We start from the raw sequence: 26,457 nt of genomic DNA on the forward strand, positions 1-26,457 counted from the left end.
GCTCTGTCGCCCAGGCTGGGGTGCAGTGGTACAATCTCGGCTCACTGCAAGCTCCGCCTCCCAGGTTGATGCCATTCTCCTGCCTCAGCCTCCCGAGTAGCTGGGACTACAGGCACCCCGCCACCAAGCTTGGCTAATTTTTTGTGGTTTTAGTAGAAACGGGGTTTCACCTTGTTAGCCAGGATGGTAATTTTGTGTTTTTAATAGGGATGGGGTTTCACTATGTTGGCCAGACTGGTCTTGAACTCCTGACCTCAAGTGATACACCCGCCTTGGTCTCCCAAAGTGCTAGGATTACAGGCGTGAGCCATCACACCAGACATTTTGTTTTTTCTTTTTGAAGTGGTTTATTTATTTATTTTTGAGACAGAATCTCTCTCTGTCACCCAGGTTGGAGTGCAGTGGCGCAATCTCAGCTCACTGCAATATCCGTCTCCCAGGTTCAAGTGATTCTCCTGCCTCAGCCTCCGGAGTAGCTGGGATTACAGGCGTGCACCACCACACGCGACGAATTTTTGTATTTTTAGTAAAGATGGGGTTTCACCATGTTGGCCAGGCTGGTCTCGAACTCTTGACCTTAAGTAATTTGCTCGCCTTGGCTTCCCAAAGTGCTGGGATCACAGGCATGAGCCACTGTGCCGAGCCAGAAGGTTTTAAAAGAGTAAAAACATTAAAACATAATAAAATAATCATTAAAACGAATGAATTAAATGAAAGCTATCACCCAGAGAGTTTGGTACCTATTTGGGTCATGATGATGATGTAATATAGCTCCCATGTGGAGCTATGTTCTTTGGGGCTGGCCCTGGAATAGCTGATCGCCACGATAGAACCTGCAAAGTGCTGTTAGCTTTGTTTGCAGATGGTCCACCATTATGGAATATGTCGTACCTGAGTGATGATATCTTGAGACAGCTCTCTCAGTTGCCATCATTTTTCCAGTAATTGTCAAATAGAGATGGCATAGAACCTCCAGGGGGACAGTTTTCCTGAGACTCTTAGAAATACGGCCAGGCGCGGTGGCTCAAGCCTGTAATCCCAGCACTTTGGGAGGCCGAGACGGGTGGATCATGAGGTCAGGAGATCGAGAACATCCTGGCTAACACGGAGAAACCCCGTCTCTACTAAAAAATACAAAAAACTAGCCAGGAGAGGTAGCAGGCGCCTGTAGTCCCAGCTACTCGGGAGGCTGAGGCAGGAGAATGGCGTAAACCCGGGAGGCAGAGCTTGCAGTGAGCTGAGATCTGGCCACTGCGCTCCAGCCTGGGCGACAGAGCCAGACTCCGTCTCAAAAAATAAATAAATAAATAGAAATGCTGGGCGTGGTGGCTCATGCCTGTAATCCCAGCACTTTGGGAGGCCAAGGCAGGCCGATCACCTGAGGTTGGGAGTTCAGGACTAGCCTGACCGACTGACATGGAGAAACCCTGCCTCTATGAAAAAAATAAAAAATTAGCCAGGCATGGTGGTGCATGACTGTAATCCAGCTACTCGGGAGGCTGAGGCAGGAGAATCGCTTGAACCCAGGGGCGGAGGTAGTGGTGAGGCGAGATCGCGCCATTGCACTCCGGCCTGGGCAACAAGAGTGAAACTCCATCTCAAAAAAAAAAAGAAAAGAAAAGAAAGAAACCTAAACAGTTTACTTCTTTAGTTCCTATTTGCTATGCTGTTTGTAATAAGAAGACTTGAGGGAAAGTATATGATTTACTGAGGTGAAACCTGACTATCAGGTTGAATGCACCTAGCATGATGAATTTAATGACAATCATTTGGTACAGTCACAATTCTGAATTGATTCAAATGACGTAGAAGTGACCTTGGAATTCATTTAGGTGCTACTTTTATTTTATATGAGAAATCTTAAGTTCAGTGAATTACACAAATTCATCCTGCTAGTCATTTTTTAGTGCATTTTTGTTGTTATGACATGTGACTTAAGATATCATTATGGAAGCCAGGTGCAGTGGCTCACACCTGTAATCCCTGCACTTTGGGAGGCCGAGGTGGGTGGATCACCTGAGGTCAAGAGTTCAAAACCAGTCTGGCCAACATGATGAAACCCCATCTCTGCTAAAAATACAAAAAAAATTAGCTGGACGTGGTGGCGGGCACCTGTAATCCCAGCTACTCAGGAGGCTGAGGCAGGAGAATCACTTGAGCCCGGGAGGTGGAGGTTGCGGTGAGCTGAGATAGTGCCACTGCACTCCGGTCTGGGCAATAAGAGCGAAACTCCATCTCAAAAAAAAAAAGAAAAGAAAAGAAAGAAACCTAAACAGTTTACTTCTTTAGTTCCTATTTGCTATGCTGTTTGTAATAAGAAGACTTGAGGGAAAGTATATGATTTACTGAGGTGAAACCTGACTATCAGGTTGAATGCACCTAGCATGATGAATTTAATGACAATCATTTGGTACAGTCACAATTCTGAATTGATTCAAATGACGTAGAAGTGACCTTGGAATTCATTTAGGTGCTACTTTTATTTTATATGAGAAATCTTAAGTTCAGTGAATTACACAAATTCATCCTGCTAGTCATTTTTTAGTGCATTTTTGTTGTTATGACATGTGACTTAAGATATCATTATGGAAGCCAGGTGCAGTGGCTCACACCTGTAATCCCTGCACTTTGGGAGGCCGAGGTGGGTGGATCACCTGAGGTCAAGAGTTCAAAACCAGTCTGGCCAACATGATGAAACCCCATCTCTGCTAAAAATACAAAAAAAATTAGCTGGACGTGGTGGCGGGCACCTGTAATCCCAGCTACTCAGGAGGCTGAGGCAGGAGAATCACTTGAGCCCGGGAGGTGGAGGTTGCGGTGAGCTGAGATAGTGCCACTGCACTCCGGTCTGGGCAATAAGAGCGAAACTCCATCTCAAAAAAAAAAAGAAAAGAAAAGAAAGAAACCTAAACAGTTTACTTCTTTAGTTCCTATTTGCTATGCTGTTTGTAATAAGAAGACTTGAGGGAAAGTATATGATTTACTGAGGTGAAACCTGACTATCAGGTTGAATGCACCTAGCATGATGAATTTAATGACAATCATTTGGTACAGTCACAATTCTGAATTGATTCAAATGACGTAGAAGTGACCTTGGAATTCATTTAGGTGCTACTTTTATTTTATATGAGAAATCTTAAGTTCAGTGAATTACACAAATTCATCCTGCTAGTCATTTTTTAGTGCATTTTTGTTGTTATGACATGTGACTTAAGATATCATTATGGAAGCCAGGTGCAGTGGCTCACACCTGTAATCCCTGCACTTTGGGAGGCCGAGGTGGGTGGATCACCTGAGGTCAAGAGTTCAAAACCAGTCTGGCCAACATGATGAAACCCCATCTCTGCTAAAAATACAAAAAAAATTAGCTGGACGTGGTGGCGGGCACCTGTAATCCCAGCTACTCAGGAGGCTGAGGCAGGAGAATCACTTGAGCCCGGGAGGTGGAGGTTGCGGTGAGCTGAGATAGTGCCACTGCACTCCGGTCTGGGCAATAAGAGCGAAACTCCATCTCAAAAAAAAAAAACATGTCATTATGGTATAAGATGAGTGTAGGAATGGTCTGCTACGGCATCTTGGCAACCATGCATGTCTCCATGTAGGCCACATATATTGCAGTTAGGCAGCCCCAAAATCTACTTCCCCACTTTTCAGCAGAAAGCCCTGTGATTGCTCCTGATGCAAAAAGGGGATATGCCTGGTAAGGAGCTACTGTAAGGCAGTTTCTCATCCCTATTTTTTGGGAGACTGCTACAGGGCCATTTCTTATCAACTTCTCTAATGTCAGTTGAGCACAGAACTTTCCACTTTATTCTAACTTTATGGTACAGCTGCAGACTTCTGCGTAAGTTTATAAAATGCCTTGGCTGCAGTTGGATTTGGCTCCATGACAGAGCAATCCACCACTTAAGCTATCATTTGCTTTCTGTGATTCATCATCATCCTGCTGGACTGGGGACATGGGAGCAGACACCATCTTGCTTTTGCTGTCTGTGTAAATAATAAACTATCTGAACCTATTGGACTCATTGTCTCCTTCTTGACTGGGTCTGTGGAAGTTTAGCAAGTGAGTCTAGAAACTGCTGCAGTGTTGGGCACTGAGCTGTTGCTTAGCGACTGCTTGACCACTTGAAAATGAGGTGAATATAAAAGAAATGACATCACATTTGGAGTCATACTCAGTGTGTGAATAATAGACTCATTAAAATGTCCATCAACAGGGATGAATAAATAAAATGTAGCATATCTGCAGTGGAATACTACTCAGCAATAAAAAGGGACAAATTACTGATGCATAACACGGATGAATCTAAAGTCATTATCCTGAGCAAAACCAGACACAAAGCCTACATACTATATGATCCATTTATATAAAATGCAAATCAATCTATAGTGACAGAAATCTCATTTGGGGTAGTGGTTTCAGTTATATAAAAAACCATTAAATTGTATACTTTAGCCGGACATGGTGACTCACGCCTGTAATCCCAGCACTTTGGGAGGCCGAAGCAGGCGGATCACTTGAGGTCAGGAGTTTGAAACCAGCCTGGCCAATATGATGAAACCCCGTCTCTACTAAAATTACAAAAACTAGCAGGGCTTGCTGGTGCGTACCTGTGATGCCAGCTACTTGGGAGTCTGAGGCACAAAAATCGCTTGAACCCAGGAGGCGTAGGTTGCAATGAGCTGAGATTGCACTATTGCACTCCAGCCTGGGTGACAGAGCAAGACTCTGTATGAAAAAAAAAAAAAGAAAGAAAAGAAAAAAGGCCAGGAGCAGTGGCTCACGCCTATGATCCCAGCACTTTGGGAGGCCGAGGCGGGTGGATCTGGAGTTCAAGACCAGGCTGGCCAACATTGTGAAACCTCGTCTCTACTAAAAATACAAAACTTTGCCGGGCGTGGTGGTGGACACCTGTAATCCCAGCTACTCAGGAGGCTGAGGAAGGAGAATCGCTTGAACTGGGAGCCAGAGGTTGCAGTGAGCCAAGATCGCACCATTTCATTCTAGCCTGGGCAAGAAGAGCAAAACTCCATCTCAAAAAAAATAAATAAATAAAAATTGTATACCTTAAGCAGATGAAGTCAGGTCAGAACACTCTGTGTATATCAGTTGTCTTCTTTCTGAACTGATTTCCTATATGTATTAATTAAAGGCTAAACTGCTATAACAAAGAGACCTCAAACACAGTAGCTTAAATTAAAAATTAAATAAAAAATATTTATGTTACATAATATTCTAGAAGTGGTCATTCCAGGTTAGTAGGGCAGCTCTGCTCTAAAAAGTCATCTAGGGACTGAGCTTCCTTTTGTAGCCGTGGGACAAGCTCAAGCTGATTAACCATTGCTTAAGTTGTGACAGGTGACATGGAGCCAAAATTGTCCAGGCATGTGCAATAGAAAGGGCTGTAACCTCCTAATTGTTACCACCACTAGCCTGGCAGACCAGCTGCATTGGCATCACCTCGGACGAGATGGCCAGGCCATAAAAGCTGGACCCACCTGTAGACTGGAGAGACAAGTTTGGCTGCTGCCTCCCTCCTATCTCCTTGCCAGTTGACTTGTGATAATAAAGCTTTTTTTCCCCTCAAAACCCAGTGCCATAATATTGGCGTCTATGCAGCATTCCCCAGCACATTAGGGGCGTTTTCAAACCCTTGTAGTTTCACTCTGTGCCGATTCAGTAGTTCCCCCTTATCCGAAGGCTGTACGTTCCAAGACCCTCCGTGGATGCCTGAAACTGCAGATAGTACTGAATCCTATATAGACTGTTTTTTTCCTATACACACATACCTATGACAAGGTTTAATTTATAAATAAGGTACAGTAAGAGACTAATGACTAATAAAATATAACAATTATAACAGTATACTATAATAAAGTTTATGTGAATGTGGTCTCTCAAAACATCTAACTGTACTGTACTCACCCATTTTCAGACATCGGTTGATAGCAGTAACAAGCTGGAAGGTGAAACCTCAGTGAAGGAAAAACTGTATTCCATTAGATCCACTTTTCTTTTCTTTTCTTTTTTTTTTTTTTTTGAGACAGAGTCTCACTCTGCTGCCTAGGCAGGAGTGCTGTGGCACCATCTCGGCTCACTGCAACCTCTGCCTCCTGGGTTCAAGAAGCAATTCTCCTGCCTCAGCCTCCCAAGTAGCTGGGATTACAGGCATATGCCACTGCACCCAGGTAAATTTTGTATTTTTTGGTAGAGACGGGATTTCGCCATGTTGGCCAGTGAGGTCTTGAACTCCTAACCTCAAGTGATCCACCCACCTTGGCCTCCCAAAGTGCTGTGTTTACAGTCATGAGCCACCATGTCCAGCAGATCCACTTTTATTTATTTATTTATTTGTTTGTTTGTTTGTTTATTTTTGAGATGGAGTCTTGCTCTGTCACTCAGGCTGGAGTGCAGTGGCACCATCTCCGCTCACTGCAAGCTCTGCTTCCCGGGTTCACACCATTCTCCTGCCTCAGCCTCCTGAGTAGCTGGGACTACAGGGGCCCGCCATCACGCCTGGCTAATTTTTTTGTATTTTTAGTAGAGATGGGGTTTCCACCATGTTAACCAGGATGGTCTCAATCTCCTGACCTCGTGATCCACCCGCCTCGGCCTCCCAAAGTGCTGGGATTACAGGCGTGAGCCACCACGCCCAGCCCAGATCCACTTTTCAACAGAGTAGCTCACTCACAAAAAACCCTCTCATCCTTTCTCCACAACCCTCCTAATTGCCTGCCCTGGTTTCAGTGGAGGGGAAATACTTTCTCTTCCTGAAAGCCATGCCTCTGTTGCGAGAGGAGAGAGGTTATAGATTGAGTCCATCAGCAATGGCCAATGGTTGAATCAGTCAGGCCTACATATGACTGTGTATGAAACTGCCACTAAAATTTCTATACCACAGGGTTTTGGGAGCTTCGGGGTTGGTAATGCATTGAGGTGCTAGTAGGGTGGTGTACCCAGAGAGGGCACAGAAGCTCCACTTATCCCGTCCCCATACTTTGTTCTATGCATTTCTTCCATTTGGCTGTTCCTAAGTTGTATCCTTTATAATAACCTGACGACAGTAAGTAATGCACTTTCCTGGGTCCTGTGAGTCATTCTAGCAAATTATCAAATCTGGGAGGATTGTGGGAACCCCTGAATTTATAGTTATGTCAGACAGAAGTGTGGGTAACTTGGTGACCCAATGCTAGAGACTGGCCCAGGTCGTATAAGTGAAGGCAGTCTTGTGGGACTGAATGCTTCAACCTGTGAGTCTTATAGTAACTCTGGGTAGTTACTGTCAAAATGAATTGAATGGTAGGATTCTCGGTTGGTGTCTAGAGAGTTGGAGAATAGGTTGGTGTCAGGAAGGGAAAGAAACAACTACCCTCATTTGGTGTTGAAGAGGTGTGAGAAAAACCCAACAGTGGTATTGTAAAATGGTGCAACCGCTATGGAAAACTGTATGGCAGTTCTTCGAAAAATTAAAAATAGAACTACCATAAGATTCAACAGCCCCGGCCGGGCGTGGTGGCTCAAGCCTATAATCCCAGCACTTTGGGAGGCCGAGACGGGCAGATCACAAGGTCAGGAGAGCGACACCATCCTAGCTAACCCGGTGAAACCCCGTCTCTACTAAAAAATACAAAAAACTAGCCGGGCAAGGTGGCGGGCGCCTGTAGTCCCAGCTACTCGGGAGGCTGAGGCAGGAGAATGGCGTGAACCCGAAAGGCGGAGCTTGCAGTGAGCTGAGATCCGGCCACTGCACTCCAGTTTGGGCGACAGAGCGAGACTCCGTCTCAAAAAAAAAAAAAAAAAAAAAGATTCAACAGCCCCACTTCTGGGTATATATCCAAAAGAATTGAAAGTAGAAACAGATATTTGTACACCCACATTCATTCATGGCAGCATTATTCGCAATAGCCAAGAGGTGAGAACAACCCACGTGTCCATCAATGGATGAATGGATAAATAAAATGTGGTCTATCCATAGCATGTAATATTCAGCCTTACAGAGGAAGCAAATCCTGTCACATGACAAACAACATGACTAACCTTGAAGACATTACACTAAGTGACATAAGCCAGTCACAGAAGGACAAATACTACATGATTTCACTTACATGAGGTATCTACAGTTGTCAGAGTCATAGATAAAGAGAGTTGAATGGTGGTTACCAGGAGCTGGAGGTAAGAGGCAAAAAGGAGTTGTTTAATGAGTACACAGTTTCAGTTCTACAAGATCTGGAGATCTATTTTACAACAATGAAAATATACTTAACACTTAAAACATATTTAAGAATGATAAATGTTATGAATTTCTCATACACTTAAAAATTGAAAAATTTCTCTGACACTTAAAAAACTGATTTTGTTTGATTTTTGGCCTCTATAGATACCCCAAACTTGCATTAATTGAGGTCATCTAAGGTGATGTACATTTGAAGCAAATAGTTATTTTTCCAAGTAAAGTAATTGAGAGGGCACCCTATAATATGAGAGGTGTTATAAGGGCTTGACTACAAGACAACTCTTTTCTGGGGATTTTTGGTGGTGGGGGAGTTGGGGACTTCAGGCTCATATGGTACCTTGCCCAGAGTGCACAACTTGTGGACCTTGTGGAGCCAGCATGAGAACCCAGGACTATCTGACCCCAAAGCTAGAGTTCTTAATCATTGCACCTTGGTACCTTTGCAGCCATGGCCACAGCTATTTGGTGAATTAATTGAACAGGATTTGGGAGAATGTTTTTCTGCTTTTCCTTTCCAGTTATGTTAGTGGCCCCAATCCTTGATCCCATTCTCAGTTTGTGGGTGCTAAATCCTGGTCTGGGGGCAGCCAACCAGCCTAGAGCAAAGTTGGATTCCAAAGAAGGGTTTGGCCCTCATTTTGAATAGCTGTACAAGTAGAAACATACTGGCACAAGATAGTCTGAGACTTCTGGAGCTCCTACCTCCATTGCCCACGTAAGAATGCTCTCCTGCCAGTTCCTGTGGGTTTGGAGCTATGAAAACTAAAAACTCCTATGGCTTAGAATGGAACAACCTTCTCTTCTCTGTAGTGGATTAGTTCTGTTTCAGTGGGAATGAAAGTGTCAGGCCAGTGGGGCTCAATACTGAATATACATTAGAATTACCCAGGGAAACTTTCAAAAACACCAGTGACTGGGACCTACTCCCAGAAATTCTGATTCACAAGTTGGGCTAGGGTCCAGGCAACAGTAATTTTCTTTTTTTCAAGCTTAATGTGTAGCTGGGGTCAAGAACTGCTGTCTCAGCAGATGAGCAACTGGAACAGTGGTTGACTGGGGGAGTCACAAGAGTATCCCCATTTCTCCTTTACCCTTCTTGTCAGGGTCCAAATTGTTCAGAGACATCTCTGAGGCAAGGCCCCTGTAAGAAAAGAAGAAACAAGTCTTATTTTTGAAAAAAAAAAAAAAATTTGCCACAGCAACTGGCCATACTGACCTCTAAATCATTCCCTGGCTTTATTTCACACTAATTTCTGCCTTTGGCCTTGAAGTTTATAATTACAAAAAAAAAAAAAAATAGAGATTGGATCTTGCTGTGTTTCCCAGGTCGGTCTCAAATGCCTGGGCTCAAGTAATCCTCCCATCTCAGCCTCCCAACATGCTGGGATTACAGGTGTGAGCCACCACAGCCTGCCTGAAGTTCATTATTTTTAAATTGCTGCTAAAAACCTCTGCGTTTGAGTTTAATCTTTAGTTTCTATTGACAGGTTTCTAATTTATTTTCCTTTTTTTTTTTCTTGAGACAGGGTCTCAGTCTGTTGTGGAATGCAGTAGTATGATCATAGCTCACTGCAGCCTCCACCGCCCCAGCTCAAGCAATCCTCCTGCCTCAGCCTCCTGAGTAGCAGGGACTACAGACATGTGCCACCATACCTGACTATCTGATTTCTGATTTAACATGTTTTTGTGAGTTTCATAATGCTGATGCTGGTTCATCTTTGGTGTGAGTCATGATTCATACTAATTTTCCCTGGACTCTTTCCCAGTACAAGCTAGATGACCTATGTCTCATCTTCCACGTGAGCCAGGATGCAACTGCTCAGAGTCAGGACTTCTCACTCTAGCAGCTCTTCTGTCCTAGGTCCCTGTCAGGGTCCACTGGCTCTAGCTGTGGCCCCTGATATGCTTTGGCTCTGTGTCCCCACCAAAATCTCATGTCAAATGGTAATCCCCACACGCCAAGGGAAGGGCCTCGTGGAAGGTGATTGGATCATGGGGGTGGATTTCCCCCTTGCTATTCTCATGATAGTGATTTCTTACTAGAGCTGATGGTTTTAAAGTGTGGCATCTCCCCCTTCACTTTCTCCCCTGACACCATGTAAGCCGTGCCTTGCTTCCTCTTCACCTTCCATCATGATTGTAAGTTTCCCAAGGCCTCCCCAGCCATGTGGAACTGTGAATCAATTAAAGCTCTTTTCTTTATACATTACCCAGTCTCAGGTAGTTCTTTATAGCAGGGTGAAAATAGACAAATACAGCCCCTTTTGATATAATCTTTCAAACCCTAGCTGGAATCCTGACACTCTCAGAGTCAACAGAAGAGGAAACTATATAACTTAAGGATAATGAATTAATCTGTCCCACTCACACTCATGTTTATCAACCTCTAGTTCACAAGTATATGGTTTTAAAGGGCAAATACACAGGAGGGATTAGGGAGAATTCTATCAGTTATTCTCCTTGTGATAGAAATTTAAGCAGTTTTCTAAGATGCAGCAGATTTTAGCCAGCCCTGAAGAAATGGGATAATTTTCTGGAAATAAGTCTTCAATAACTGTTGTGGTAATGGGTGATAAGAATTCTGGATTTACTGAACTGCCAGAAGACTCTTACCTTCCATTCTATGCTATTAGTTCATTCAGGCAGAGTGCTATGGTTTTAATGTATCCCCCAAAGTTCATATGTTGGAAACTAGGTTCCTAGTGCAAGTGTTGGGAGGTGAGGCCTAATAGGTGATTAGGTCATGAGGACAGAGTGCATTACTATTGTTATTGCAGAGTGTTCGTTGTCACTAGAGTGGGCTTGTTATAAAAGTGAGTTTGGGCCCCTTTTGCTTTCTTGTCCTTCTGCCTTCTGACATAACACAAAGGCCCTTACCAGATGCCAGCACCTTGATATTGGACTTCCCAGCCCCCAGAATTATGATAAATAAATTTTCTTTATAAATTACCTAGTCTGCGGTATTCTCTGATAGTAACACAAAATAGACTAATACACAGAGTAAATAATAAAATGTTGGCTCTGGGCTGGGTATGGTGGCTCACGCCTGTAATCCCAGCACTTTGGGAGGCTGAGGTGGGCGGATCACCTGAGGTCGGGAGTTTGAGACCAGCCTGACCAACATGGAGAAACCCCGTCTCTACTAAAAATACAAAATTAGCTGGGTGTGGTGGCACATGCCTGTAATTCTAGCTACTCAGGAGGCTGAGGCAGGATAATCGCTTGAACCCGGGAGGCAGAGGTTGCGGTAAGCTGAGATCGCGCCATTGCACTCCAGCCTGGGCAACAAAAGTGAAACTCCGTCTCAAAAAAGATAAACAAATAAAATAAAATAAGAAGAAAAGAAGAAGAAGAAAATACGTTTGTTAAAAGGATGCAGGGTGCTTCTCACAATTTTATGGTAAGGCTAGAGACCAGGCTTGGGAGTGACATAGCCAACAACCTCACCCAAAATCCTGCCACAGATCTGGTCCAGTGAAAACATCCCCAGGCACAGTCACCACAGTTTGCAATGCTGACACAGTGGCCCTGGCCAGACCTGGACACCTGCACCAAAGCTACTGCTGCAGCACACTGGCAGTGGCTGGCTTCTCTGCTCCCACGTGCGCCAGGATGAGTCTAAGTCATCATCTGGGTCATGTTCTCAAGTGGGTGGTTCTAATTGGCATGGCCTGGGTGATGTGCCCATGTCTTGGCTTCAAGGAAGCCTGGGAAGGCAAATATTTTATCATTCAATGAATTTTACTGCACACCTGCTATGAGTTAGGCGCTCTTTTAGGTGCTAAGGAAATCAGAGCAAGCAAAACAGGTAAAAGTTCCTATCCTCACAAAACTTCTGTTCGAGAGACGGGCAGATAATGATAAATAACAAGTAAAACAAAGTTTGTCAAAGCGTGATGTGTGCTATGGGGAAAATAAAGCCAGGGCTGGGGACTGGACCTGCTGCTTTGTAATGTGTTCTGGAGGTCCTTCCTGAGAAGGCGATATTTGAGCTGAGAGGCAAATGATAGGAGGGTTCTGCCATTTTCAACATGTGTGTGTCCATATGCTGTATGGGGCAATGCCCATTTTTTGTTTGTTTGTTTGTTTTGAGACAGAGTCGGGCTCTGTTGCCCAGGTAGATCTTGGTTCACTGCAAACTCTGCCTCTTGGGTTCAAGCGATTCTCCTGCCTCAGCCTCCCGAGTAGCTAGGACTACAGGTACATGCCACCATGCCCAGCTAATTTTTGTATTCCTAGTAGAGATGGAGTTTCTCCATGTTGACCAGGCTGGTCATCAAACCAGTTAATTTTTGTACTTTTAGTAGAGATGGGGTTGCTCCATGTTGACCAGGCTGGTCTCAAACCCCTGGCCTCAAGTGATCCACCCCACTTAGCCTCCTAAAGTGCTGGGATTACAGGCATGAGCCACCGCGCCTGGTGCAATGCCCATGTTTTTAACTAGAGAAACCCTACCTTCACTCCCCAGCCATTGTCAGGTCTCCTCCATCCTGTCCTTCAAGCTTTGTGTGAAGGTAAAGGAGTTCTGGGACAACAGTTTACTATGCCCAGTGAAACTGGGACAGCAGTTTACTATGTCCTGCGGACAGACTCCGAGGGCCCAATCTTTACTCTTCAACTACAGCAAGGACTGGCAACCTGGATGTGCTACCATAATTGGGGGGAGATTTTGGTGGGCAAGTGTCAGGACTGATGAAAATGAGTATACATCAGAGTATATGTGTGTGCATGCATTTCTGTTGAGTGTGATGCTATAGATGTTGTGTCTGAAAGCAGTGATTTTGGCCAGGCACGGTGGCTCATGCCTCAAATCCCAGCACTTTGGGAGGCCGAGGCAGGTGGATCGCTTGAGGTCAAGAGTTCGAGACTAGCCTGGCCAACATGGTGAAACCCCATCTCTATTAAAAATACAAAACATTAGCAGCCGGGCGCAGTGGCTCAAGCCTGTAATCCCAGCACTTTGGGAGGCTGAGACGGGCGGATCACGAGGTCAGGAGATCGAGACCATCCTGGCTAACACGGTGAAACCCCGTCTCTACTAAAAAATACAAAAAACTAGCCGGGCGAGGTGGCGGGCGCCTGTAGTCCCAGCTACTCGGGAGGCTGAGGCAGGAGAATGGCGTAAACCTGGGAGGCGGAGCTTGTAGTGAGCTGAGATCCGGCCACTGCACTCCAGCCCGGGCCACAGAGCAAGACTCCGTCTCAAAAAAAAAAAACAAAAAAAAACAAAACATTAGGCGGGTGTGGTGGCGGGCGCCTGTAATCCCAGCTACTCAGGAGGCTGAGGCAGGAGAATCAGTTGAACCCAGGAGGCAGAGGTTGTAGTGAGCCAAGATCATGCCATTGCACTCCAGCCTGAGTGACAGAGCAAGACTGTCTCAAAAAAAAAAAAAAGATTTCTAAACTTTTAAATTATGTACTCGTATCAGTAAAAGTCTTGTCCCTCCCCTGTAAGCCTTTGTATTTATTTTAAAATTATATACATTTACTACTGAAGCATTATAAAATATGAAAAAATAGAAATGTTTTAAAAACACTTATTTTGAAAATATTTTTATCAACACTAAAAAAAGTCCTAATTTCTCTCAGTAAAGAAAGATTATGATTGTGCATTTTATTGACAACAACGTAATTCAGCATGTTTCATTGTTCTGAAAAATCTTATTTGTTTATTTATTTTTTTGAGACATAGTCTCACTCTGAGGCCCAGGCTGGAGTGCAATGGCGCAATCTCGGCTCACTGCAACTTCCGCCTCCCAGGTTCAAGTGATTCTCCTGCCTGTGCCCGGCTAATTTTTGTATGTTTAGTAGAGACAGGGTTTCGCCATATTGGCCAGGCTGGTTTCGAACTTCTGACCTGAGGAGATCTGCCTGCCTCAGCCTCCCAAAGTGCTGGGACTACAGGCGTGAGCCACCGCAGCCAGCCATATTCTGAAAAATCTTTAGCACATTATTTCAGGCAACAAAATTGCACAGTGATAAACATTTCTAAACATTCATTTTTCAAATTTCTCTCTTCATAGTATAAGTTTCTTTTACAATTGGCAGTTAATGTCTAATTAAACCTTAAAAAAATTTTTAACTTAAAGAGACCCATCAAGGATCTCCATTTTTTCCCAAGTATCAGCTAGGTATCCATATTAGTCAGGGTTTAGCAAGAAAAAGGGAACCACTGTAGGCCTTTCAAGCAGACAGGAATTGAGTGCAGGGTATTTAAATGCTTATGACATCATAAGAACAGCAGCGGGAATTAGGAGCTAGGGGAAGCCTGCCACCACACAGTGCTTCAGAGTACGGGAGCTTGGTTGTTTCTATCACCCAGGTCAGGAAAATGCAGGAAACCTCTGTTGATGGCAGAGGCCCCAAAGCACTGAGATGGGGCTAATGGATCACTTGGAGGCTACTGTGGGATTTTAGGTCTACCATGGCCTCCAAAATAATAATACCACTTTTTCCTTGCACATATGAGAACTTGCATGAGTACAAAAAAATCACATCTATTCGAGACCAGCCTGGCCAACATGGTGAAACCCCATTTCTACCAAAAATACCAAAATTAGCCAGGCGTGGTAGCGGGCACCTGTAATCCCAGCTACTCAGGAGGCTGAGGCAGGAGAATGACTTGAATCTGGGAGGCAGAGGTTGCAGTGAGCCGAGATCGCGCCACTGAACTCCAGCCTGGGTGATAAGAGTGAGACTCTGTCTCAAAAAAAAAAAAAAAAATCAGTCCAGAAGCTTGCAGGCAAGAGAAATTAAGAAATGCAGTTTCCATAATTCTAGTCCCTGTAATACGGAAAGTAGCATATAAAAATTTGGGAACGAAGCCTGATTGCCAAAAATATGCTGTGAACCTCAGGGCAGCACACTCCTGACAGCCTCTTGTCATCAAAGGAGAGGTCAGTATATGAGAAATGCTTGACTCTTTTGTAAAAGAAAACTAGGTGATTAATTTTGACATTTGACACCCAGCTGATTTTTGTATTTTTTGGTAGAGACGAGGTTTCACCATGTAGGCCAGGCTGATCTTGAACTCCTGACCTCAAGTGATCTGCCCACCTTGGCCTCCTAAAGTGCTGGAATTACAGGTATGAACCACTGCACCCGGCCAACAATTCTTGTATATGAGATTTTCATGGCTTCTTTCCATTACATAGTAGTTTCTGTTATTTGAACGTCTTGCTTTTAATCAAGTTAACCCACTGATGACATCCTGCGGCATGGAAACTGCAGTACATGATAATACTCAGAATATTATGAAACCCATAGCAGGCAAGTTGGACCTGCTGGATGCAAGGAGAGAGTGAGTGATTCCTTCTCATCACTGCCACTTGTCAGCAAGTGACTGGTTTCTGTCCTGTGTGACTTCTTTCTGTCCTGTGTGAAACTGGGGGTGGTTTACACAGCCTTTCCAGGAAATAGCAGGATAATCTTCCTCTTTGGTTTTTAAAAAAAATCCAGCTGAGCGCGGTGGCTCACACCTGTAATCCCAGCACCTAGGGAGGCCAAGGCGGGCAGATCATGAGGTCAGGAGATCAAGATCGAGACCATCCTGGCCAACATGGTGAAATCCCGTCTATACTAAAAATACAAAAATTTGCTGGGTGTGGTGGGACGCCACAGCACTCCAGCCTGGCGACAGAGTGAGACTCCGTCTCAAAAAAAAAAAAACAAAAGTCCAGATGGTATAACATGAAAACTCCAAAGTTCCAATGAAACATCTTCCCATTGCTGGCTTAGACTGCCCCGGCCTGGAAGTGGGCCAAGAGGGCCAGGGGACATGGCCCACCTGCTTCCCTGACCTGTCCTTCTACACTCCCATGCAGCCTTTTGCTGAAGGAGCTAAGGTATGAACAAAAAACAACTTTGCTTTCTCAGGAGTGCCCCTACAAATCAGTTGTAATGATATGTTCTTTCCTAGGCCTGGATGACATTTATAGTTTTTCCAGCCTCTTTTGGGTAACAAACAGGTTAAAGAGTTTCTTGTTTTGTTTTGTTTTTGTTTTCTTAAAAAATAGTCTTGGCTGGGCGTGGTGGCTCATGCCTATAATCCCAGCACTTTGGGAGGCTGAGGTGGGTGGATCACCTGAGGTCAGGAGTTCAAGACCAGCCTGGCTAACATGATGAAACCCCATCTCTACTAAAAATACACAAATTAGCCAGGCGTAGTGGCACGTGTCTATAGTCCCAGCTACTCCAGAGGCTGAGGCAGGAGTATCACTTGAACCTGGGAGGGAGAGGTTGCAGTGAGCCGAGATTGCACCACTGCACTCCAGCCTGGGTGACACAAGATTCTGTCTCAAAAACAAAAAAAGAAAAAAAGAAAAGTCTCTTCTTCTAGGTATTAGTCAGTCTTATCCAGTGTCATCTCAAAACTTCAAATGTGAATGACTTGAAAGCCTCTCTCCTTCTCCAGCCTGGAGTCTGTGGGGTCACGGTCAGTGTCATTCCTCTTTCTCATACTGCCTCCTCCAGCCTTGCTGGCTGCTGTCCCTGGCCTGCTGCTGTCCTGGGGAAGCAGGGGAAGAAGGTCAGGTTTCACTCCATGAGTTGAGTCTGGGAGTGACAGATTCCAAATGGTGCTTCTTTTCTCCTAGGTGTCTTCTCATGGGTTCTGGAGAGTCTCCACCCCCAGGCCACCTGCTGTCCCCCGGAGGCTACACCTTCTCTAGCTGGACACTAGGATACCTGTCCAGCCCCTTAGGCTCCAGAAGTCCTTCCCTCCCTTGAGGTTATCCCATCCCTCCAGTGTTCCCTTTGGCTGGAATAAGGCTGCCTCCCTTTCTAGAAAACTACGGCAGGCCTGCAGGAACTCTGAGAGTGCAAACCATGCCAAAGGCGGCCATCTCCAGGGGCTAGCCACCGACAGGGAGTCAAATCCCAGTCCACGTGTCCCTCAAACCCCAGAAGACATGTCACACTTTCCAAAAGGTCCTCTTGAAGTGCTCCATTATTTAGCATGAGCTGAAGATGAGGCACCCACCCCCTCCTGCCTAGGGAGAAGGGCCATGTCCAGCACACAGACAACTGCTCCAAAGCAATCCTCTCACATTCCACCAAGGCTGGGATGTGGATGCCAAGCTAACCCTTCCCAATGTGGAGCTAATGGTTTTACAATCTCAGCATGAGCTGCGAAGGTGATCTAGCTCCTCCTGCCTTTAGAATGTGGAAGTACTTGGCACCTACTGTTTTGTTCTCAGCCTTTGGGGTCTCTGGTGAAACTGACACAGAAAGAGTCCCATTTTAGTAAAAGAAATTCTCATTATAAAAAGTAACCCCTTCCTCACGCCAGCATACCTGATGTGCCACAGGTGCCTCATGACAGCCTGACTTAGGAAGCGGGCTGTGTGAAGGCATAGCTAATACAGAATTATTACATATTTATATATTACATCCTTATGTTAATATGACCTTTTATACAAAATATATAGAGGATGTTTTTCTTTTCTTTTTCTTTTTTTTTTTTTTTGAGATGGAGTCTCACCCTGTCGCCCAAGCTGGAGTGCAGTGGCATGATCTTGGCTCACTGCAACCTCCGCCTCCCGGCTTCAAGTGATTCTCTTGCCTCAGCCTCCTGAGTAGCTCGGATTAAAGGTGCACACTAACACACCTGGCTAATTTCTGTATTTTTAGTAGAGATGAGGTTTCACCATGTTGGCCAGGATGGTCTCTAACATCTGACCTCAAGTGATCCGCCCACTTCGGCCTCCCTAAGTGTTGGGATTATAGGCATGAGCCACTGTGACTAAAATCCCAGCACTTTGCCAGAATTTTTGTTTTTGACATTATGGATAATTAGATGTGCAGATAAATCTCTGTCAATATAGGCTACCTTAAAGTGTTGGGTGAAATTTTGTTTTGGTTTTGAGACAGAGTCTCTGTTGCCAGGCTGGAGTGCAGTATTGTCATCTCGCCTCACTGCAACCTCCGCCTCCCAGTTCAAGCGATTCTCCTGCCTCAGCCTCCTGAGTAGCTGGGATTACAGGCACCCGCCACCACGCCTGGCTAATGTTTGTATTTTTTTTTTTTTTGAGACAGAGTCTCTCTCTGCTGCCCAGGCTGGAGTGCAGTGGCCAGATCTCAGCTCACTGCAAGCTCCGCCTCCTGGGTTCACGCCATTCTCCTGCCTCAGCCTCCTGAGTAGCTGGGACTACAGGCGCCTGCCACCTCGCCTGGCTAGTTTTTTGTATTTTTTAGTAGAGACGGGGTTTCACCGTGTTAGCCAGGATGGTCTCGATCTCCTGACCTCATGATCCGCCCGCTTCGGCCTCCCAAACTGCTGGGATTACAGGCTTGATCCACCGCGCCCAGCTAATGTTTGTATTTTTAGTAGAGACGGGGTTTCACCATGTTGGCTAGGTTGGTCTCAAACTCCTGACCTCAGGTGATCTGCCCGCCTCGGCCTCCCAAACTGCTGGGATTATAGACATGAGCCATCGCGCCTGGTCAGAATTTTTGTTTCTGAAATTATGGATAATTAGATGTGCAGATAAATCTCTGTCAATAGAGACTACTTTGAGTGTTGGGTGAAATTTTAATAAATACATAAAAAATACTTTAAAGCATGACTGAGCTAACAGGGAAGTAAAGGAGACCAGAATAACTGGAGGTCAGAAGGAGGAGGACCTGGAAGGAGAACAGGAACAGCAGTGTTTGCCTTGAGGGCCTGTGGTAATCCCTGGTGGCCTAGAGGCTGGAATTTTTTTTATCATTTTTTATTTTTTAGAGATGGAGCGTCTGCTATGTTTCCCAGGCTGGACTTGAACTCCTGGGCTCAAGCAATCCTCTTGCCTCAGTCTCCAAGGTAGCTGGGACTACAGGTAGGCATCTGCGCAACTGGCTTTAGAGGCTGGATTTTTAATTTGCCTCAGGCAACTAAAAGGAAAGAAGGCCCCAGACAGGCATGGTGGGACAGCAGATCAAGGCTCATGCCTGTAATCCCAGCTCATGTCTGTAATCCTAGCACTTCGGGAAGCCAAGGATGGCAGATTGCTGGAGGTCAGGAGTTCGAGATCAGCCTGGCCAACATAGCGAAACCCCATCTCTACTAAAAATACAAAAATTAGCCAGGCACAGTGGTGCCCACCTGTAATCCCAGCTACTCAGGGGACTGAGGCAGGAGAATTGCTTGAGCCCAGGAGGCAAGAGGTTTCAGTGAGCTGAGATTGCACCTCTGAACTCCAGCCTGGGCAACAGAGCAACATTCCATCTCAAAAAAAAAGATTCTTGCACTCTTGCCTAATGCTGGGGCCCCAGAGACAGGAAATTGCTGAGAATGAAAAAAGCATCCCTGACCTTGTTGAGAAGAAGCTTTTCTGTCTTCACTGCAGTGTTGGGGGGGTGGGGGGCAGAGTGGAAAAGCCCCCAACAAGAGTCCTTAACCACCAGCCGGAGAACCGCCCACAGGAGTCCTTAACCACCAGCTCTTACCACTTGCATGAATGTGTGGCTGAAATCCATCCTAACTTCGCGGCCCAGAGATCCTAAGCTGAAAATTAATTTGAAAGGGTCAGCCTTGGGTCAGTAATGTCCCTAGGAACCTGGAAGAAGCAAAGCAAGTCCTCTCTAAAGGAGAGGACTCTAAAGTAAGTCCTTTTTTTTTTTTGAGACGGAGTCTCGCTCTGTCTGTCGCCCAGCCTGGAGTGCAGTGGCCGGATCTCAGCTCACTGCAAGCTCCGCCTCCCGGGTTTACGCCATTCTCTCGCCTCAGCCTCCCGAGTAGCTGGGACCACAGGCGCCCGCCATCTCGCCCGGCTAATTTTTTGTATATTTTAGTAGAGACGGGGTTTCACCGTGTTAGCCAGGATGGTCTCGATCTCCTGACCTCGTGATCCGCCCGTCTCGGCCTCCCAAAGAGTAAGTCCTTTCTAAAGAAGAAATCCTTCTTCTTTAAATCCAGGCCTCAAATTAAAAAAAAAAAATTAGTTGGGTGTGGTGGCACGCACCTGCAGTCCCAACTATTTGGGAGGCTGAGGTGGGAGGATCACTTGAGCCAAAGAGGTCAGGGCTGCAGTAAGGAATGATCATGTCACTGCATTCTGGCCTGGGCATACAGTGAAACACTGTCTTAAAAACACAAACAAAGAAAATATCCAGGCCTCAAGGAATGTCCATAAAGTTCTTAAGTGCAGGGATATATCACACAAAAATCACTAAACACACAGAGAAATAAGCCACCATGAGCAAGTTAGTAGAAAACAGTAAACTGCACAATCAGACCCACAGTCTAAGTTCAGGTCTGACTCAGGTGCCTGGAAGTTTGCGCTAGGAAAGGCTGCTGGTGCTCCCGGCCCACTTGCTAAAGCACAAGCTGGGGGCTGGACCTTGCCCATGCCCCTGACTTTATGTCACCAGCTAAGGAAGCTGATAAGCTCAGGGAGAAACAAGCTCGGAGGTTAAAATCACCAGATATTTTAAGAGTACAATCACATCAAAGGAGACAAACTGTCCTACACAAATCAGGACTCTAAAATAAGCACAACAAAGATCCTCAGAGAGATAAGAGGATGGTAACGAGGAACAAGCAGTGGCACAGAATCCAGTGGAAACACTGATATGAAGTTGGTAACAAACTCAGTAGAGTGGATAAAAACAATAATAGTTGGGCTGCATGCGGTGGCTCATGCCTGTAATCCCAGCACTTTGGGAGGCCGAGGTGGGTGGCTCACACAAGGTCAGGAGTTTGAGACTAGGCTGGCCAACATGGTGAGACCCCATCTCTACTAAAAACGCAAAAATTAGCTAGGCATGGTGGCAGGTACTTGTGATCCCGGTTACTTGGGAGGCTGAGGCAGGAGAATCACTTGAACGCAGGAGGTGGAAGTTGCAGTGAGCCAAGATCGTGCTACTGCACTCCAGCCTGGACAACAGAGCGAGACTCTGTCTCAAAAAAAAAAAAAAAAAAAAAAGCCAAAACAACAAGAATAGCTGAAAAATGAATAATGATCTAAATCAGCTGAAGAAATTTTTCTAGAAGGTACCGAAAAGTAATAAGGATATGGAAAATACCAAAGAACGTTTAAGAGATATGGAAAATATTAGTGTCAATATCTGCCTAATATGAGTTCCAGAAAAAGATAAAATGGATGTAAGAAAGAGAATGTATTAAAAAATTGTAAGTGTGTGTATTTCATGTTGGGAGTCAAAAAAAAAAAAAAAGAAGAAGAAAAAAAGCTTAAGTGTGAAGTTTTAAAGATTAATTTTGAGACCAGACTGGGCAATGTAGTGAGACCCCTGTCTCTAAAAAAAATTAAAAATTAGCTGGGTGTGGGGGTGTGCACCATATAGTTCCAACTACTTGGGAGGCTGAGGTGGGAGGATCAGTTGAGCCTGGGAGGTGGAGGCTGCAGTGAGCCGTGCACTCCAGCTTGGATGGCAGAGCAAGACCCTATCTCAAATAATAATAATAAAGATTAATGATAAAAAGATCGCAATGCAAAGGTCTTGTGGAACATCAAACAGAATAGAGAAGGAAAAATCTAAACTTTGACATACTGTAATGAAATTTAGGAACACTGGCCTGTAGTCCTAGCTACTCGGGAGGCTGAGGTGGGAGAATTGCTTGAACCCAAGAGGCAGAGGTTGCAGTGAGCCGAGACCACACCATTGCACTCCAGCCTGGGTGACAGAGTAAGACTCCATCTCAAAAAAAAAAAAAAGAAATTTAGGAACATTGAAGACCAAAAAAAAAAAAAAAAAACAAAATTCTAAAAGCTTATAGAAAGAAGGAATATAGCTCACAAAAGAATAAAAATTGGATTGGCATTAGTCTTCCTAACAGAAAAATTAGAGACAAAAAAGCAATGAAACTATATATATATATACACACACACATATATATATTTTAATATTTTTTATAATTTTTATAATTATATATAGAGATATATAAAATTTTTTTTTTTGAGACAGAGTTTCACTCTGGCCATCCAGGCTGGAGTGCAGTGGCACGATCTCTGCTCATTGCAGCCTTTGCTTCCTGGGCTCAAGCGATTCTCTAGACTCAGCCTCCCGAGCAACTGGGATTACAGGCCCCTGGCACCATGCCCAGCTAAGTTTTGTATTGGTAGTAGAGATGGGTTTTCACCATGTTGGCCAGGCTGATCTGCTTGCCTCGGCCTCCCAAAGTGCTGGGATTATAGGCATGAGCCACCGTGTATGGCCATAAAATTATATTTCTAAGTGATGAAGGAAAAGAACCTAGAAAATTACATCCCACTAAACTATTATTTAAATGTGAAGAAGCAAAGATGATACTTTCAGACATACAAGGTTTTAACAAGTTTAAAACCAGCACAGAAGCCTCTTTGAAAACTCTCCTGGAATAAGTACTTTTATACTTCATATATTATACTTAATATACTAAGAACTTACTAAGCACATGAAAAGATGTTCAACACCATTAGTCATTATGAAAATTCAAATCAAAAGAATAACAAGATACCACTTATACCCACTGGGAGATGATAGCCATAATTTAAAAAATGAAAAATGACAAATGCTGATGGGAATGTAGAGGAACTGGAACTTTTTTTTTTTTTTTTTTTAGATGAAGTCTCGCTCTTGTTCCCCAGGCTGGAGTGCAGTGGCGCGATCTCAGCTCACTGCAACCTCTGCTTCCCAGGTTCAAGCAATTCTCCTGCCTCAGCCTCCCCAGTAGCTGGGATTACAGGCACCTGCCACCACACCCGGCTAATTTTTGTGTTTTTAGTAGAGACAGGGTTTCACCATGTTGGCCAAGCTGGTCTTGAACTCCTGACCTCAGGTGATCTGCCTGCCTCTGCCCCACAAAGTGCTGGGATTACAGGTGTGAGCCACCGTGCCTGGCCTGAGCCACTGTGCCCGGCCAGAACTGGAACTCTTATACATTGCTGGTGGGAACGTAAAATGGTTTGGTTACTGTGGAAAAGAGTTTGGTAATTCCTCAAATGAAACATAGTTACCATGAAACCCAGCAATTCCGCTCCCAGGTCTATACCTAAGAGGACTGAAAACATATATCCACATAAAAACTTGTGCACAAGTGTTAATAGGAGCATCATTCATAATAGCTAAAAAGTGGAAACAGTCCAAGTGTCTGTCAACTGATGAATGGGTAAACTGTGACATATTCATACAACAAGATATTATTTGGGGTATAGATATCTAGATATTAAATTTAATACCAGACAGGGAAAAAGTCACAAAGAAAAATGAGGGACATCATATTGGTAAAAGAACATTGTATCAGTGCTCGCTTCAGCAGCACATATACTAAAACTGGAATGATACAAAGATTAGCACCGCCCCTGCACAAAGATGATACACAAATTCGTGAAGCATCCCATATTTTTAAAAAGATATTATATCAAAAAGATATAACCATAATGAATATACATGCATCCAAAAACATTCATGGTTCTTTGAAAAGTTATTGAGAAGGAAGAATGGCAAGACTGATTAAGAGTAAGATGATGCAGCCGGGCGCGGTGGCTCAAGCCTGTAATCTCAGCATTTTGGGAGGCCAAAATGGGTGGATCACGAGGTCAGGAGATCGCGACCATCCTGGCTAACATGGTGAAACCCCGTCTCTACTAAAAAATACAAAAAACTAGCCGGGCGAGGTGGCGGGCGCCTGTAGTCCCAGCTACTCGGGAGGCTGAGGCAGGAGAATGGCGTGAACCCGGGAAGTGGAGGTTGCAGTGAGCTGAGATCCGGCCACTGCACTCCAGCCTGGGCCACAGAGCGACACTCCGTCTCAAAAAAAAAAAAAAAAAACAAAGAGTAAGACGATGCATCTAAACAAAGCACAGCATGAAAACAGAAACAAACACACAGGAGATTACAAACAATTAAAAACTGGCCGGACATGGTGGCTCACATCTGTAATCCCAGCACTTTCAGAGATCAAGATGGGCAGATCCCCTGAAGTCAGGAGTTTGAGACCATCCTGGCCAACATGGTGAAACCCTGTCTCTACTAAAAATACAAAAATTAGCTGGGTGCGATGGCACATGCCTATAATTCCAGCTACTTGGGAGGCTGAGGCAGGACACTAGCTTGAACCCGGGAGACAGAGGTTGCAGTGAGTTGAGATCATACCATAGCACTCCAGCCTTGGTGACAGAGTGAGACTCTGTCTAAATAAATAAATAAATAATTCCACAAACACACTTTTTATTTTATTTTATTTATTTTTTTGAGACAGAGTCTCACTCTGTTGTCCAGGCTGGAGTGCAGTGGCGTGATCTCGGCTCACTGCAACCTCCGCCTCCTGGGTTCAAGTGATTCTCCTGCCTCAGACTCCCCAGTAACTGGGACTACAGGCGCCCACCACCACACCCAGCCAATTTTTGTATTTTTAGTAGAGATGGGCTTTCACCATATTGGCCAGGCTAGTCTCGAACTCCTGATCTTGTGATCCACCCGCCTCAGCCTCCCAAAGTGCTGGGATTAGAGGCATGAGCCACTGCGCCCAGCCATAAATACACTTCTAAAATAATTTCTGGGCCAGGTGCGGTAACTCATGCCTGTAATCCCAGAACTTTGGGAGGCTGAGGCAGGTGGATCACCTGAGGTCAGGAGTTCAAGGCCAGCCTGACTAACATGGTGAAACCCCATCTCTACCAAAAATACAAAATTAGCTGGGCATGGTGGCACGCGCCTGTAATCCCAGCTACTTGGGAGGCTGAGGCAGGAGGATCGGTTGAACCCGGGAGGCGGAGGTTGCAATGAGCCAAGATCGCGCCACTGCACTGCAGCCTGGGCAACAAGAGCATAACTCTCTGTCTCAAAAGAAAAAAAAAAAAATTCTGTCAGTGTTGATCATATATAGGTATTATGGGAAAAGCACTTGATCGAATTCAACTCATGCATATAATCAACCTTCCCAGAAAATTAGGAATAGAACTTTAAGTTCATAAAAACTATATACCAAAAATCTAGAATAACACCATACTTAATGGAGACGACTTAAAATACGGAACACAGTTGCCACTTTCCCCATTACCGTTTAGCATAGTATTAAAGGATCAGTCTAATGCTCTAAGACAAGATGTAAAATGTGAAATTGAAAGAGGAGATAAAACTGTCATTATTTGTACATTATATGATCACTTCCATTGAAAAGCTAATAAAATAACCAGATGAGTTATTAGAATAACAGTTTAGCAAAATTGCTGGATATAAAATCAACTTTAAAGGATGAACAGCATTCCTTAGTACCGACCACAAATCAGAAAACAAAGAATAAGATACAATTCACGGAAGCAACAGCTATAAAATACCTAGAAATTAATATATAAACAAGACCTTCGTAGAGAAGTTTTAAAAGCTTTATTGGAAGACACACAAAAGAATCTGTAACTTAAAGATTCTATTATTCTCCTTAAACCACTCTACAGGGCTCAAAGAAGGCGAATTCAATGCAAATTCAATCCTAATCAATATTTCAACTGGATTTTAAATGGAAGTGGAAAAGTTTATTCTAAAATTTATATGGAAGAATAAAAATCCATAATTAGCTGGGCCAACATAGAATAACAAAGATGGGACTCTCTTTACTAGATATTAAGTCATATTGTTAAGTCTATGGTAATAGAAAACAGTAAGATACTGGTGTGGAAATAAAAAAAGCAATGGAACAGAACAAAGCTCAAAAATAGATCTTTCCATATACGAGAACTGGGTATATGATAAAAATGGTACCACAAATGAATGGGAGAAGTATTGATCTGTTAGGTGGCATTGGGAAAACTGCTTCACTAAACATAGAAGAATAAAGTTAGATCCCTACATTACACAATATACAAAGGTGGATGCCAGATGGATTGTAAATGAAAATGTGAAGGCAAAACTATAACGCTCATAGGAGAAAATTCTGGAGGATATCTTTGTGGTGTAGGACTAGGGAAATATTTCATGAGTAAACTGTCCCAAACACAAACATAAGACAAAAAGTAGATTAATTAAAAAGTAAAGATTTCTGTTCAATAAAGGATGTCACAGGCAAAGTTAAAAGACAGGTAACAGACAAAAGTAACTGACACATCTAAAACTGGTAAGAGATTAATATCCGTAAGACACCAAAATGCAATTGCACAATGAGCAAAGATCAGCACCCAACTGACAGAAGGGAAGACTAACTATCACCTTGTTTTTGGTAATAAGGAATTGAACATAACCTAGTTATCCACTGTGAGGGGAACAGGTGTGTATAACGTGGTGCGTGCACACTAGGGAATCTGTG

At 44.3% G+C, this 26,457-nt stretch overlaps 1 protein-coding gene and 1 non-coding gene across 2 annotated transcripts in view; one reads left to right on the forward strand and one right to left on the reverse strand.

Annotated features, from left to right (window-relative positions):
* Positions 1-9,190: 9,190 nt before the first annotated feature.
* The window catches only part of UBN2 (ubinuclein 2), a 105,400-nt gene continuing 88,133 nt past the window's right edge, over positions 9,191-26,457 (reverse strand). Inside the window, exon 16 of the mRNA XM_033194977.1 lies at positions 9,191-9,378. Coding sequence (XP_033050868.1) covers positions 9,337-9,378 — 42 coding nt within the window. The 3' untranslated portion in view covers positions 9,191-9,336. The remainder of the gene's footprint in view (positions 9,379-26,457) is intronic.
* On the forward strand, positions 23,460-23,563 carry LOC117073792. The gene has a single exon (XR_004433361.1). It is a non-coding gene; the product is annotated as a U6 spliceosomal RNA (small nuclear RNA).

This window comes from Trachypithecus francoisi, unplaced genomic scaffold (assembly GCF_009764315.1).
Source record: "Trachypithecus francoisi isolate TF-2019V2 unplaced genomic scaffold, Tfra_2.0 Lachesis_group4, whole genome shotgun sequence".
Lineage (NCBI taxonomy): Eukaryota > Metazoa > Chordata > Mammalia > Primates > Cercopithecidae > Trachypithecus > Trachypithecus francoisi.